This window comes from Artemia franciscana, chromosome 9 (genome assembly GCF_032884065.1).
Source record: "Artemia franciscana chromosome 9, ASM3288406v1, whole genome shotgun sequence".
Classification (NCBI taxonomy): domain Eukaryota; kingdom Metazoa; phylum Arthropoda; class Branchiopoda; order Anostraca; family Artemiidae; genus Artemia; species Artemia franciscana.
In genome coordinates, this window is record NC_088871.1 from 26,167,328 (window position 1) to 26,184,666 (window position 17,339).

Sequence of the window (17,339 nt, forward strand, 5' to 3'; positions counted from 1 at the left end):
ATACACTGGAACAGTCCATGACTAATCCAAATGCTGATGGGTTAGTTTTTCCGTCCAGTGTTCCTGGTACACTTTTTGACACTCAGGGCAATATCTCCATGGAAAATTCTACTCGTGGGAAATACCCAGTAGAAAATTCACCCCCAATCCCACTCCAAAAAAGTGTGCACACTTCCCAATAACAAACAAGATACGTAAACACCGGGCGAATTTCATGACTTAAAGACCTTTCGCCAGGAGTTGTGGGCAGTCATTGTACATTTAAAGGGGTAGTAATTGGACCATTCAACTATGTTTAACACATTAGCTATCTCAAAATTTCTATCAGACAACTTTGAGGAATAATTTCTGACCGAAAGAGCCTTCTCTCGATATTTTAGGACCATTGGTTCGATACAATCACCCTTGCGAAAAAAAATGACAACAGATAAACACGCATCTTCGATCTATCTTCTGGCAAAAAATCAAAGTGCCACATATTTGAAGATATGAGCTGAAAATTTGAAGATATGAGAACCTCTACAGAAGGGTTTTCTGATATGCTGAATTTGATGGTGTGATTATCAATAAGTTTCTTTAACTTTTGGGGGGTGTTTTGAAAATCAGTTAAATTTTCTCAGGGGTATAGTCTTGGATGAGTAACATTAAATTTAATGAATCCTATACATTTTAATTAACGCAAAAAAAACGGAAGTTATGGTCACGTCACGCCAAAAACAAGCAGCTACTCCTTCCATAATGATTGACGGCCAGCCAGTTGAAACGGTCGACCAATTCGTCTACCTGGGCAGTCTCCTCACAGCGGACAATTGCCATACCTCCGAAATCAAACGCCGCCTAGCTCTTGCTAGCTCCAGTTTTAAAAGGCTCACAAATATCTGGAAATGCCGAAACCTGTCGAACCAGCTGAAAGTTCAACTTTTCAACAGCCTGATTGTGCCAATTGCTATATATGGGTGTGAGACCTGGACCTTGAAGATCGAAAATGAACGCAACCTACTTGCATTCGAGATGAGGTGTCTCCGTCGCATCGCAAGAATCACCTACACTGAACATGTGACCAATGAGGAGGTGCGAAGACGGCTGAAGTCCCCCGACACAATCCTAAATAAAATCAAACGACAACAACTGCGATGGCTCGGGCATGTCAAGAGAATGGACCACGACCGTCTACCAAAAATCTCCCTCGAAGGAACCATAGACGGATCTCGACCACGAGGAAGACCTAGCAAGAGGTGGATTGAAAACTTTGACCGAAAACGCATCGTTGAGTTGACTCGAACTGCACACGATAGAACAACGTACCGAGCCCTAGTTCATGCCCTGTCAAAAGAAGTGGCCCCAAAACGTCCCGCGAGGATGGACGGGACTTAAGTAAGTTAAGTATACATTTGGAATCAGCATAAGAAGCCGATTCTTTTGCTATGTCTCTTGGTAACAAAATTCTGTTAAAGAGTATCAGATAGTATTGAGCCGCGTCGCTCCTTTCTTGGAGTTCGTTACCATAAACTGCTTGAACGTATAAAATTTGGTAATTTTATAGGAAGTGGCTTGAAACATCCCACTCTAGATTACAAAGTACATTGAATTGCATAAAATTGCTCCTATATGGGAGGACGTATCCCTTTCCCTAAAATTATGCTAATTTTCCTATGCTAACACTTTATAATACGATTAACCCATTAAAAACTTATAAAGTTAACCCATTATGCATTATAAAGTTAACCCATTAAATGGGATTTGGCGGTTAGAGTATTTCAATTGTTGATTCAGAGACAACAGGATTATTTTGATGTAACAATTATCGGATTTTTTGTGCCATAACAATTTAGCATCTATCGCAAATCCAGTTCAGCCATTCAATGAGTGGACTTGTCTAACCAGTCTTTTTTCTTTCGTCGCTATTGCATAAGATTGAATTTAGCAAGTGAAAAAATATAACAAAGGATTATCAAATAATTTTTATTTTGGCGTGGTATCCACACTTACAAATTTTTCAGTATTAAGGGTGGTAGCTCTGCCCTAATAATGGCAGGATTAGTGAACGATTGAGCCTTGTGGGTAATAATAAGGCTCGTTAAGAGATGAGCATTACTTCGATTTTATTTGTTGATTGATTCCATTAGTTATGGATGGTAGACAGGAGTCTAAGAATACGATAAGGAAGTGCAAAAAGAAGTATCGTAAGCAGACAAGAGAGGATGATAGCCAAATTGCGCAATGATGAATTCTACGGTCCAATCTGTTGAGGATGTTACTGAAACATGCGACAAGACGAATGCTGACAATATATTGAAAATTTTAGAGAGGGTAAAGACAATTCAGTCTAACATTATTGGAATGAAAAAAATAATCAACACAATGAATGGAAGATTAAGTTTGACAGTTGATCGAGCAAATAACTTAGAAAATAAACAGGCTAAATGAGGTCTGGATGTACAGCTATTAGTTGGTGAGCTGACGAGTCTAATGGGAAAGAAAGTAGTGGGCTATGATAAACAAATGAAGCTTTTAGCTAATCAATCCCTTTTAGATGAAAATAGGCCGAATTTGTGTAACTTCATTTGTTGGGTCCTTAATAAAGTGGAAGTATCTAATACTCCAAATCCGATTCGTAATGTCCTGGCGGATGGATTATCTGTTACTGATTTAGGCCCGTCTGACTTTGTTGTGGTATCCTGCACGCCTAGAATGTTTGGTGTTCGGTATTTATTAGCGATGATGTTTCTCTAATAAGATTAGATCTAATAGATTAAAGTAATTCGAAAACCCGTCTGACTTTGTTGTGGTATCCTGCACGCCTAAGTATATTAATTTCTAAGGATGATATTTACTAAGCCTCAGACTTTTGGTTTTCTTTATTAAATTGGTTTTTAAATTGTTATAATCTCTTGTTAAAATACGTAAACATATTTTTGCAATTATCAGCCACCTGGCACCGGCACTTGGCACGCGGCAGGCGTTCAGTGTGCCAGATACATGGATTATCAGTTCAGTCCAGTTCAGTCACTCGGGCTTACTAAAAAAAAAATAATAATCATAATATACATAACCTCTCATCTCTATGCGAAAAATGCATGCTGAGTCCCTTATCGCCTCAAAACTTAATACGCACTAGGGCTCTCCCTCCACTTTCGATACAACCATGGCCCCTTCCAGCAAAAAAATCCTTACATGTCCTCACCTTTTCATCCAGGAGCAAACCACTCCAATCCCCACAAAAAAAAAAACAGTAATGGCTAAAATCACTTATCTATTTTCGCTGTTGCTTGTCTTCTAACCGCAGATAATTTGCTGTCTTTTCATACTGATGTTTTCAAAGATATTTGTTTATTAAATCAAGCCCGATTTCTAACAACGATATCTACTAAGCTTCAAACTTTTGATTTTCTTTTTTAAGGTTTTTGAATTGCTGTAATCCCTTGTTAAAATATCTTCTATATATATATAAATAAGTTGTTTGTGTGTTATGTCTGTTACACTCTGTCTGTTACGCCAGACATATGACGTCTGAAAAATAAAGAAGAAAAAGAAAACAAACTAAAATGTAAAAACTGGGAATTGCATAAATATTTCGAAATATTTTGACAATAGATTAAAGTAATTCGAAAACCCGTCTGACTTTGTTGTGGTATCCTGCACGCCTAAGTTTGTTAAGGTTAAAGTAAAGGATTTTCAGATGCAGTTGATGATATTAAAAAATGTTAAATTTCAAATATAGAATGTTTGGTGTTCGGTATTTATTAGCGATGATGTTTCTCCTCGTGTCCACCAAATACGTAGAGAATTCAACGGGGGTACTCAAGTAGCACCCCAATCCTTTGTGTAAAACAGAATAATAATATAACTGAAGTCCCATGGCATGAAGGAAATTCGTTAATAGATCATGGTTAAGAATTTTGGATATTATATAGTCAGATATTTTTATTATTTCTGTTTTAGTTTTGTTAGATTGTTAGGACATGAGGATTTTGCTATGTTTATTTGTAACGGTGATGAAAGTAAATCAGAAGCTATAGGGCAAGACATTTTTGCAACTTCTGTGCAGTAATTACTGTATTCTTGATCGGAGTCTTTCCGCTGTTTTGTTATTTTTCCGCTGTTTTTCCGCTATTTTGTTATTTTGTTTGTGTCGGAATATTAATTATTATGTTCATGGAAAAAACCTAAGAAGGAAGTTTATTCAATTGATTTTTATGCCTTATGGAAGTGATAATTTATTTGCTTTGCTACCACTCATTGCGATGAGTAAGTTTAGTTAGTACCTCTAATACTCAATTCCTTCATTTTCTTGAAGATTTGAAAAAAGGTAGATTAAGTTCTGGAAGAAGTTTAGTGATGATTTAAGGTATTTAATGGGATGAATGATAAGTTTTTTTTTTTTTTTGTTTTTTTTTTTTTTTTTTAGAAAAGTCGAAGTATTATTTCTCAGTTGGTTTAGAGCCATAGATTTGTGCCATGGGAAAAAAGATGCTTTTTTTTATTCTTTCGCTTAATTGCCAGGATTTAAATACAAGTTTTCAATTTATACTTGAGTTGGCTAACAAACTTATTTTTCAGCTGATCACCTTGACTGAAACTTGGCTGATCCCTACTAGTAATTCCTTATTATAAATTTCTGGTTACAACTTTTTACTCAAGTCTAGACTTTCTAGGCAGAGAGGGGGACTAGGAGTATATGCGAGTAAATATTTACCGTCCCAAATTAGGGATGATCTTTGTGTTGATAGAGAAAGAAGTTTTGAAAATTTGGTCGTTGAATGATTGAATGCAAATCCTAGTATATTAGTGGCAATATTCTAGAAACCCCCCTCCAACATTTAGAGAATTCCACGAGTGTTGGTTGTCTCTGCTAGATAGACTACCAATTAATACAAACCCGTATTTCCGTGCTGGAAATTTTATGCTGATTTACTGGCATCTGAGATTGGCGATCCACAGGTTTTAAGTTTTATGAATAGTATTTGGTATTTTGGACTGTTTCCAAGAATAAATATACCTACGCGCATAGCTAGAACTAGTTCATCCCTTATTTATAATATTCTTTCCAACCATCCAGTTCGGCAACCACATGTCCTTGTAAATGATGTATCTGATCATTCTGCTCTTTTTGGGTCCTATTTACTGAGTGTGTCCAAACCACACCTAATGGGTAAAGGAAAACAAAACGAGCCCTCAATTATTATATATGCAAAAACTTTTCTAGTTTTAAGTCATGGATTCTACAGTTTGACAGTTCTACTATTGTTAAGAGCAATGAAGAAACCAATTAAAAATGGGTCTTCGGTATCAGCAGCTAAAAATTCTCCTTGAGGAGTGTTGTGCTGGTAAGTTGACATCATTAAGTCGTAAGGATGCTCCTAGAAAACCATGGATAAACAAGAATTCAGTCCTTTACATTCGTCATCGAAATTTTTTTTACTTGAGCGTATGCATGCTGGAAAAAGTGAAGAATCTATTTCAGTTTACAAAAAGTATAGAAATGTTTTAAATTTTGTTTTTAGAGCCGCAAAGCGAAATTATTATCATTCAAAGTTTAAAAAATGGAAGGTTCCCCTAAGAAGACATGGCAAGTTATTCAAAGCCTAGTTGGTGACCCCCAAAACGATAATTCTTACGTTATTAAAGATAAAGAAAATAATTTTTTGGTGGATACGGTGAAAATTTTTGTCAATATTTCTCAAATATTGGGTCAAGCCTATCATCAAATATTCAACCACCAGAGGATTTAAATTTTGAGAGGTTTTTACCAGTAGGTATTGATGTTCACTTTACTTACGGCCAACAAATTGTACTGAGGTTGATAACATTGTTCGTAGTTTGAAGTCAAGTTCAGCTGGAGGTGATAAATTAAATCTAAAGGTAATAAAATACATTCTACCCACAATTTTTTTAATATTTTGTGGGGTTAATTAACTCTTAGCTAAAAGCTGGCATATTCACTGATTGTCTTAAGATAGCTGATGTGATTGAGGCGAGAGGACCAGTGTGTCAAATTATAGACCCATTTAAGTTTTGCACCTATTAAATCGTATAATTGAAAAGTTAAATAACAATAGACTTTATGCACATCTTGAGAAATCCTAATCAGTTTGATCAAACAGTTCGTGGTAACGAACTGTAGTAAGGAGCGACCCGGCTCAATAATAAACGAAACTCTAAAAAACGGAATTTCGATGCTAAAAGATATATCAAAAGAATCGGATTTTTATGCAGATTTTAAATATATAAGTTTCATCGAATTTAGTTTTTGTCATCAAAAGTTACGAGCCTCAGAAAATTTGCCTTATTTTGGAAAATAGGGGGTAACACCACCTAAAAGTCATAGGATCTTAACGAAAACAGAGATTATTACGCATATGAGGGGTTCTAAAAATACTTTAGCATAAAGAGCGAAGTATTTCGGAGGAGATAAATACTTCGCTCTTTATGCTAAATTTTTTTTTAAGTAATTTCAACTACTTATTCTACGGCCTTTCTGATTCAGGGGTCATTCTTAAAGAATTGGGACAAAACAAGATTTAGTGTGAAGAGCGAGGTATTAACGAGGGGACCAACCCCCTCATATATATAATCAAAAATTTAATAATATAAAAGTTTGTTACGTAAGTTAATTCTTAAGTTACGTATATTTTTTACTAATAAAAATGTTCGTTAAAAATTAACAGATCTAGTTGCCTTTTAAGTAACCGAAAAATTGGAGGGCAACTAGGCCTCCTTCCCCACCCCTTATTTCTCAAAATCGTCTGATCAAAACTAAGAGAAAGCCATTTAGCCAAAAAAAGAATTAATATGCAAATTTCATTTTAATAATTTATGTACGGAGAGCCAAAATCGGACATGCATTAATTCAAAACTTTCAGAAATTAATTAAAAAAAAGTTTTTTGAAATGAAAGTAAGGAGCGACAATAAAACTTAAAACGAACAGAAATTACTCCGTATATGAAAGGGGCTTTTCCTCCTCGACACCCCGCTCCTTGCGCTAAAGTTTGATTCTTTCTCGCAACTCTACTTTTTAAAACAATAAAAAACTTTAGCGTAAAGAGCGGGGTATCGAGGAGGAAAAGCCCCTTTCATATACGGAGTAATTTCTGTTCGTTTTAAGTTTTAATGTCGCTCCTTATTTTCATTTCAAAAAACTTGTTTTTTTATTTAATTTTAGAAAAGAAATGAATACGGGACAGGCAATACACATTAAACTAGTTGTATAAATCAAACTCTTGACAAAGACTACCGAGTTGCAACGATTTTTTTAGAAATCATTAAAGCTTTCGATACAGTGGATCATTCTATACTTGTTGAAAAGTTAGGAAGGTAATAGTTAATAGACGATTTGTCAATTTGATAATTAGTTTAATTTCTGGTAGTTTACAAAGAATAAAAATATCTGGCCCTGTTCCTTAACCATTGCTATTTAGATGCGGTGTACCCCAAGGGTCTATTTTAGGCCCTTTATTATCTTGATTTATGTTAATGATCTTTCTTTTTCTTTTCGGTTACTCGTAAATAAGGTTTCAGACTTTACCAATAAAGAGACTAGTGTTTCTCTCTTGATGTTTGCCCATGACACAGCTCCAATAGTGTGCACGAAAACGACTGATTTTTTCTTTTCTGCATTGTCTAACATTATGCAAAATCTATCTATCTATAACACTATCTGGATGAGCTGCAATAAAATTGCCATTAATTATAATAAGTCAAATTTTGTAGTTTTTGGACGATCTGGTTTTTTATCCATGGATATCTTCAGTTGAAGCTGGGGGCATTTCCATATGGAGGACTTATAGTGTTCGGTATTATTGTTGATGAATCACTCTCATTTAAAGATCATATTGTGAAAATTTCAAACATATTAGAAAAAATGTTACCATAATTCGTAAACTTAAAGATTGTTTGTCAGAGGCAATTCTTGCCGTCAGAGGCAAGTCCGCATCTTTTCTAAGTATATTCACGCAAGTTAATGAAGTTCATTCCCTTCGCAAAAAGTCAATGAACCAAATTTATGGTAATAATTGGGTTACGTCTTGGTCCAGGTTTTCTATTCTGTTTAGAGGGGCTAAGCTATGGAATTTAAAAAGCAGTTGAAGAAAGAATCGTTTTCCAAAATTTTAACGATTCATGAAATAGCATGCACAGTTGATACATTACATTGGTATTAGTGCTTTAATTTTATGGAGGTGTGATAAGGAAAGAGTTGAGTGTGTAGTATTAAGCGAGTGGTAGCAGGGTATATGATGTTGTAATTGGTATTTTTGGCACCCTTTTTGAGGTTTATGTTAAGTTGTTTTTTTTTTCGTTTTTTTTTGTTTGGCTATCTCTCCTCCATATCATAATGTGGTATTTGGAGTGGTTGCGCTTATGTTACTTTTTTTTTGTCAATAACTGTTATTAAATAAAAAAACATAAGGTATTTAGAGTTAAAACTGGAATTAGCATAAAAGTAGTTCTTTTGATATATATATATATATATATATATATATATATATATATATATATATATATATATATATATATATATATATATATATATATATATATATATAAGTTGTCTGTCTGTCTGTGGATCAGGTGACGTCATGTTTCTGTGTTGACTGACGTCATGAAATTAGTTGTCGTCATTTTTGCTTTGACGGTGACGTCATTCAAGATATTTAAGACATATGTTCACGTAGAAATCTATTAATGTTTAAGTTTACAATGACTGATGAACTTACCATGGCAAAAGCCGATGAAGATGCTCAAAGAGTCTATGCCAAAAAACTTTCCAAAAGAAAGAAAGAACAGAAAGCGTGCCGAGGAATCAAAAGAACAGCAAGGAAACAGGCTTGAGGCTGATAGAGAAAGAAAGAACAGAAAGCGTGCCGAGGAATCAAAAGAACAGCAAGGAAACAGGCTTGAGGCTGATAGAGAAAAAAAGAACAGAAAGCGTGCCGAGGAACTACCAGAGCAACGCGGAAGCAGACTTGCTGCTAAAAGAGAAAGTGAAAAAAGAAGGCGGGCCGAGGAATTACAAGAACAGCAAGAAATCAGGCTTGCTGCTGATAGAGAAAGTTAAAGCGTGCCGAGGAATCACAAGAACAGCAAGAAATCAGGCTTGCTGCTGATAGAGAAAGTAAGAAAAGAAAGCGTGCCGAGGAATCAGAGCAACCTGAAAGTTATCGCCTGACATTCAGGTACAACCCAGTCGATGATTATAGCTTGAGTAGATGTGTTCAAATCGGGACAATGTCTAAAATTTGTCCCTATTGCAAGGCCTTGAAATTCAATGGTGAAACAATGGGAATGTGTTGCGCCTCAGGAAAAGTTAAACTTCCTCTATTGGCTGCAACACCAGAGCCATTGAAGACGAATGAATGCTTGCCTGAAAAATTCTAATTTATGGGCACACGTAAAAATATTAAAATTAACTACAAATATGCGTGTCCGACTGCAAAACGATGACTCTGGTCAAACATTTTCAGATCAATTGCTGACAATTGGAAACGGAAAGCTCCCAGTAGACTCAATTTCAGGACGTATACAACTACCTGCTGATTCTGTAATTAAGTGACGTCCAAAAATGAATTGATTGAAAAAGTATTTCCGAATATTCTAAAAAATTATAAAAATAATTAATGGCTAAGTGAAAGAGCGATTCTCGCACCCAAAAATATAGACGTCCACGAAATCAACAATATTGTTTTGACCAAGATTCGAGACCAGGCAGTCCTTTACAAGTCAGTCGACACAGTTTTGGAACCAAATGAAGCGGTTAATTATCCATCTGAATTTTTAAATTCCATAGATCTTTCAGGGTTTCCACCACACGTGCTACAACTAAAAATAGGCGTACCAATAATACTTTTAAGAAATGTAAACCCACCAAAGCTTTGCAATGGCACTCGACTTGCCGTAAAAAAACAATGGAAAACCTAATAGAGGCCACAATCTTGACAGGGCCTTTTGAGGGTGAGGCTGTTCTTATTCCTCGCATTCCCATGATTCCAACGGATCTGCCTTTTCAATTTAAAAGATTGCAATTCCCAATTCGATTAGAGCGATTCTCGCACCCAAAAATATAGATGTCCACGAAATCAACAATATTGTTTTGACCAAGATTCGAGACCAGGCAGTCCTTTACAAGTCAGTCGACACAGTTTTGGAACCAAATGAAGCGGTTAATTATCCATCTGAATTTTTAAATTCCATAGATCCTTCAGGGTTTCCACCACACGTGCTACAACTAAAAATAGGCGTACCAATAATACTTTTAAGAAATATCAACCCACCAAAGCTTTGCAATGGCACGCGACTTGCCGTAAGAAAAGCAATGGAAAACCTAATAGAGGCCACAATCTTGACAGGGCCTTATGAGGGTGAGGCTGTTCTTATTCCTCGCATTCCCATGATTCCAACGGATCTGCTTTTTCAATTTAAGAGATTGCAATTCCCAATTCGATTAGTATTTGCAATCACCATTAACAAAGCTCAAGGTCAATCATTAGAAAAATGTGGTATAGATCTTAATACTGATTGTTTTTCCCATGGACAATTGTACGTTGCATGTTCGAGGGTCGGTAAACCTGACAATGTATTTATATACAGCGACAATTGGACAGCGAAGAATGTTGTATATTCGCAAGTTTTACGCAGTTAATTTGTATTGTATCTATCTATCTATCTATCTATATAAAAACGAGTTGTGTGGATACATGTTTGTTTGTTTGTAAAAAGAGCGTTTGCATATGACGTCATTATTAGTACATACGGCTTTGTATATGCACAGACAATGGGAAAGCCAAGAATGTTGTTTATTCGCAATTTTTACGTAGTTTGAAACACATATATAAATCTATCTATATTCACAGGTGGGACACAGGGACACAACTACAATGGCGCATAACTAATATGGCGCGTAACGACTTACGCGCGCGGGGGGGCTTGGGGGGGCGCGAAGCGCCCCACCAACTAGGTGTTGGGGTGGCGCGAAGCGCCACCCCAACAGCTAGTATATATATATATATATATATTGATATAAAACTCCCTCAGAAATTTTACACTCGTTAGAAATTTGGTATTGCTGAGAACGCTCGCTCCTTGCTTGACTTTCTGTACCTTGAAGGGTCTGATACGTCTTTTTTTTAGATAGTTCAAGAAAATCTTCATCAACGTTAAGCTTATTTACATCATTATAAATTCAATTAAGTATAAGCGTGATGATCAATCTAGAAACTTCAAAACATTAGGTAGCGTTAATATTAACCAATATTTTTACCCTACTTGAATTTTTTTGTATTATTTCAAGCTTAAATATTTTGGTAATAACTTTCTACCAACAATTTTTTTGCTTTTTCTTTCAGTAATAGTAAAGTCGAGTGACTTCTTGGCCCTCAAGTTTAGCCGGGTTCTAATTGCCAAGATGGATCAATATCTTAGGAACATGCCTACGATAGAAACTAAAACATGGAATGGTAAATTGAATTATCGATTTTCATGCCTTCTCCCTTAAGAAAAATGAAAAGGCATGACATCAAAAAATTGTTCTGCAAAATGATTGAGACGAGGAATTTGCATTTCAAACTGGGGATAGAGAAAGTGTTTCAAAGCAAATATTTACATCCCTTCCCTACATGTGAGACTTGAAAACCTCTTTGAATATTGGTCTTAGTTTCGAGAAAAATTGAGTACAAATAGTTCAAGGTATACAACTCAACGCTGTTAAGGAATAACAATGTCTAACTAACAAATGATTGTAAGGATTATGAATAAGAAAGGAATAAAAATTGGAACTTAAAATCGTCTCACATAACCTAGTTTGTCCTTCAAAATCACTCCCAGGAGTTTCATTGTCTAAGGACTACTCTACTCTTGCTTGTCGAAACGTCTATTACGCTTGATATTGGCTTTTTTTTATTCTTCGAAAAATACCTCTTCTTGTAACTTATAAAGTAGCGTTAAATAATCTAAAACATTAGTCACCTGTAATTGTGGGACACTTCCCATTTTGGCTGGCCAAATTTCCGAAGCCACAAGCATTCAAGGTGAACGATAGAGCCAGGGTAAACTACGAGATTCCCGTCGTTGCTTTGCATCACAGGTGCCACAGAGTGACGGATTAGAATTGTTGGGGGCTTATCCACTAAAATCAAAGGAACCAGTTAAGGGTGGATGATATACTCGTGTTCAAACAGGAAAGAACGATAAATGGAAAATATTTCCCTTAATGATGATCAGACAATGTTTACCATTTATGAATAAAAAAAAGAACATGTATATTCACTAACGCAGAATGATTCTATTTTCTGTTTTTTTTTTCTTTTCAAGGATTCCTTGAAATCTGCATTTTTACTTCCAGCCATAGCTTCCAAACCAACCCTATATGGATTTTTTTTTTTTTTACGTGACAGGGATTAAAACCAACAAGCTAGGAAATACCCAAAAACCATTCACGGTCCCCAAGAAACACTAAGAATTCTACAGAAGAATGTTTTTACTTCAAATGCATTCAAAAGAAATATAAAAATGTGTATTTGTAAGGTCCGGAAGAGCGAGCAGTCGATACAAGCGTCCCAAAACTGTTATATAAAGGAGAAGCTTAAAGTCGAGATTAGAGATTTAAAAATTGTGCTTCTTTCGTAGTCAATTGCTGGAAGTTACGATTTCCAATTACCTGAGAGATTTTATCAGTATTGCATTAATATGATTTAAAATATCAGGATAATCTTCATCCCATTAGACCATTAGCCAGCATTCATTTAAAAAAAAAAATTAAGCCAAAACTGATCGTTTTTGGTATCTAATACGGATGCAAAATTATGACTACGAACAGCTAAAGAAAATGGCATGGAATAGATGAATTATTTCCAGCTGATATAGGTTTACTGTTGTGAAGCGAAAATATTTGAAATTTTAATACTAGATGTATTAAATGTTAATTCTTAACGTTCACTATTTCAATTTAGGTTTTACCGCGCATTGTACTTTGATTTAATTTTAATTATGAATAAAATCCAGTGTGGTGTAGAAACTTATATAATATTAAAGCTTACCCAATCTCACTACCCTGGTAGATGGCTTGGCCAGAAATTGTATTCCTAAATGCCCATGTTCTACAAGAAAATACTGTCTTTTCTGTGAGAAAGCCAGTTTATTGTTCACATACGTAAGATGTTGAAATACCCAAAAAAAACTTACGTCTGTACCACTCTTCAAATATAAACCAAACCACACCTGTATACACTCTTAGCCAAATGGTTAGAACGCTAAGCTTGAAATCCGTTGTCCATGATGATAGGGGTTCGAGTCTAAGTGTCGCTGGTTGTTCGGTTTGGAACGAGGGTCATGGGCACGACTCTCTAAGCTAGGTCAGAGACAACCCATTTTAAAGTGAGTACCAAAAAATCGAGGGAAGGTAAACAGGGAAGGGTGTGCGAAAGTACAGGATGGCTGGCCCTTTGGTTTCTGAGTAACAACAGCAAACACTTGGCGTAAAAGAGTTCAAAATATTCAAAATATTCAGAAAGTTTTGAAGTATATATATATCAAAAGTATTCGTTAGAACTGAAAAATTTATTTTCCCCTTTTAGTCCATTTATAAAATGTGGTTTAAATTTTTTTATAAAATATTTATTTTAATTTTTTTGGTCTTAAATTGTGTAAATTTTGCCTACTTAGTTCTTCAATACATACTATTTTAAAACCACGAAACATTAAACCGTTTCATACAAGAAATATTTACAGGCATTTTGTGAACCTGGGCCGGGTGCTTAATCTTTTATCAGGCTGAACTAAGGCGACCCTAAAATCGCAAGGAGGACAATTCTCCAAATACTGACTGTCATTTCGTTAATCTTCGTAAATTCTAGCATTTACAGACCAATATACTTAAACAGCGGACAAAGAATCTTTTCCTTTTTAATTTTCATTAATCTCTATTAGAACATTCAACTTGTTTTGGCTGAATCTGGAAACAAACTTCTCCTTTCTCAAACCTCAATTTCTGTTATAAAACAACGCGGATATATACAGTGGCGAGATAAGCAATTTGCATCGTTTATTATGATGAAATCTTTGTTTTCTCTTCCGTTTCTGGTCCTACGTGAAAATAGCTTAAAGGCAAGAATACTTGTCCAAATAATTTTAGCGTAAGTTGATTATTATCATTAAATTTTGACTCAATTGTAGGATAATCGAATGTTTTTGAGATTCAGTTACATTAGAATATTAAAATGTTATCAAAAGCAAAGCTGTATAAAACTTTTTAGCGAAATTGAATGAGAGAAAGTTAGGTAAAACTTGGTAAAAAAGAAATATCATCTCCTTTTTTTTAGAACCAGCATACATTCAATACATGGGAATACTTCTCATTGAATTTATTTCGTAATTGTAAGTACTGATTCGATTTGATTTCTTAAATTGCTGGATTTTGAAGATGGAAATTTTTCAGCTTTACCAATCTCAGTAACATGAACTGATGAAGAGCTCAAACTCTCATTTTCGCTTCCGGGACAAACAAACAAAATAGTAACATACTTGCGTAATCATGCTCTTGACTTAGTCCTAGGCAGCGTGCCTGTGTTCCTGTCCATTCTCCGTTGACACATTTGCGCTTAGCTGATCCATGGAACGAATATTTTCCAATATCAATACATCGTGAGACCTAGAATTGTTTTTTAAATGAAAGAAGCTTAACGACAAAATTTGTTACGATGGGTTTCAGTGTAAAAAGAAATTTCGTCCCTATCGTAAATTTATATTTGTACGAAGATTGTACAAGTAACTTTGGATTCGAAAATTAATGTAGTTTTTTAGAGATCAGAGACTTTTTAATTTAAGAATAACCAAAATTTCAATTTTTGTTTAACAGGCCAAATTATAATTATATGAGATGACAAAACATTCTTATAAAAGTATCACTTTTATGTTTGAGGATATGAGATATGAGATATAAATTTATTAAGAAAAGAAAACAAACACTATTCGCCATTAGCCTGCCAAGAAAGGCAATAAGCTTGTAAGGGCAAGCGAGGTTATCACCCTCAGCTAATTAGAACCATGTTCAAAATGAACATGTCAAATTGAAATTGAGCCTCAAGGATGAGGCTCAATGTCTAAGCAGTAAGGAGGAGGGAGGGAGGAACCAATAAGGAGTTAATCCAAGCTAAATCTGTTCTTAAAACTTGAATATCTACACATCACAATGCCAATAACCCTCTATTATAGCAAAGCTCTGTTTCTCACCCTTTGAAAAGAAGCAGATTAATATTTTTCTGAGGTCAATAAAAAAATACAAAAAAAAAATTTTCAAAGAAAAGTAAAGAGGGAAATTAAACCAAAAAAGAGCAGAAATAAGGTTAGATGATGTTTCAGATGTAAGAATACCATAGATCACTATCAATAAGTAAAAAAAGCCCAAACTAACAGAAATTACAATAAATAATTAAGTCGAAGTCAAAACGAGCACAGAGACATAGGGCTAATACCCTCTATGACTTCTGAAGACCGAAACATAATTTGCAGTTTACTAAAAGCAATCTTTAATTCACACTGTGTTTTTATTTCTCATATTGAATCCAAAAATAGACTAAGAAATCACCATCATTATCAAGATCATGGAAAAGTACAAACAAATGGGGAATGACATTCTAATATATGCTAATATTCATTCCAGAAAATCCTAATGAATGAGATAACATAAAATTACAAAAGAAAAGACATTTAAGAATCTTAAGTTTCCAGTAAAGTGCACAACATGTTCTAGTCTTTTTTATTGGATAAGATAGAATATTTTAAATATTTTCTTTTGACACACTATCATGGTAATAAAGTGAAGTAACAAAGACAAAAAAAATACAAAATAAACTTTCTACAACAATATTAAATATAAAAAATCAGCAATGCAAATTAAAATATTCACACGGAAGGATAAAAGGACCTTTCTAGGTACTTTTAAACCAGGATTCTTTTCTTGATTAACACACATTCTGAGTGACTTTTAAGCCAACTTACTAAAGGTTGCTGATTATTTAAATAATCTTAGAATATTTAAAATTAGATTTTGTTGCTTAAGTCTTAGATGGTTGTAAAGAAAACACTGCCCTCTTTATGAACAGAACAACTTGTTGTTCACAGGCATACGCTTATAAAAGGCTAAGTCTTTCCTGCCCTTCAATATTCTCCTTTAAAAGTTTCAAACCATGTTATTAGACCTTACGAACGGACTGTAGAAAACTGGTATACAATTTGACACTTGCCAATTCAGTTCCAGCTGGAAATTGAATATCCCCTTCTTTGACTTCTAAGTCATCAAGGAAAGTGAGCACATTTTTCTGTGATCCTTCGAAGTTGCAAGGCTGGTCACCATCTCCAGATCTTCCATCGTTGAGGCCAACAGCATCTTTAAATACAGGCTATATTACTCGAGATACAACAATGAAAAAAAATGGTGATGAATTATACAGCACTCCATTCTAGTTATTAGTATTAACTTTATACATATTTTTATACAACGGTCTTTTCGAAGATGTTTGATTATAAAAGCATGTCTAATTTCTAAGGATGATATTTACTAAGCCTCAAACTTTTGGTTTTCTTTATTAAATTGGTTTTTAAATTGTTATAATCTCTTGTTAAAATACGTAAACATATTTTTGCAATTATCAGCCACCTGGCACCGGCACTTGGCACGCGGCAGGCGTTCAGTGTGCCAGATACATGGATTATCAGTTCAGTCCAGTTCAGTTCACTCGGGCTTACTAAAAAAAAAAAAAATAATCATAATATACATAATCTCTCATCTCTATGCGAAAAATGCATGCTGAGTCCCTTATCGCCTCAAAACTTAATACGCGCTAGAGCTCTCCCTCCACTTCTCGATACAACCATGGCCCCTTCCAGCAAAAACATCCTTACATGTCCTCACCTTTTCATCCAGGAGCAAACCACTCCAATCCCCACATAAATACAGACCGGGACACCGGGACACAAATGCCGACTGGGACACAGGGAATATAAATGACGACCGGGACACTCAAAGAGAAATTACAGACCGGGACACAAATGACGACCGGGACACCGGGACAGAGGGAATATAAATGACGGCCGGGACACTCAAAGAGCAATAAAAGACTAGGATACCGGGACACAAATGACGACCGGGACACAGGGAATATAAATGACGACCAGGACACAGGGACACAACTACAACGGGGACGCCGGGGGCACAGGTGGGATATATAAATGACGACCGGGACAAAGGGATTGTTCGAATAGAAATTACAGACCGGGACACCGGGACACAAATGACGACCAGGACACAGGGGCACAGGGAATATAAATGACGACCGGGACACTCAAAGAG

General features: G+C 35.2%; 1 protein-coding gene across 4 annotated transcripts in view; it reads right to left on the bottom strand.

Annotated features, from left to right (window-relative positions):
• The window catches only part of LOC136031204 (sushi, von Willebrand factor type A, EGF and pentraxin domain-containing protein 1-like), a 196,603-nt gene that overhangs the window by 31,393 nt on the left and 147,871 nt on the right, over nucleotides 1–17,339 (bottom strand). For all 4 annotated transcript variants that reach the window (XM_065710568.1, XM_065710569.1, XM_065710571.1 and 1 more), the window contains 3 exons: nucleotides 16,234–16,376; nucleotides 14,513–14,639; nucleotides 11,960–12,119 (listed from right to left, as the gene is read on the bottom strand). In XM_065710568.1, the coding sequence (XP_065566640.1) occupies nucleotides 11,960–12,119; nucleotides 14,513–14,639; nucleotides 16,234–16,376 (430 nt within the window). The remainder of the gene's footprint in view (nucleotides 1–11,959; nucleotides 12,120–14,512; nucleotides 14,640–16,233; nucleotides 16,377–17,339) is intronic.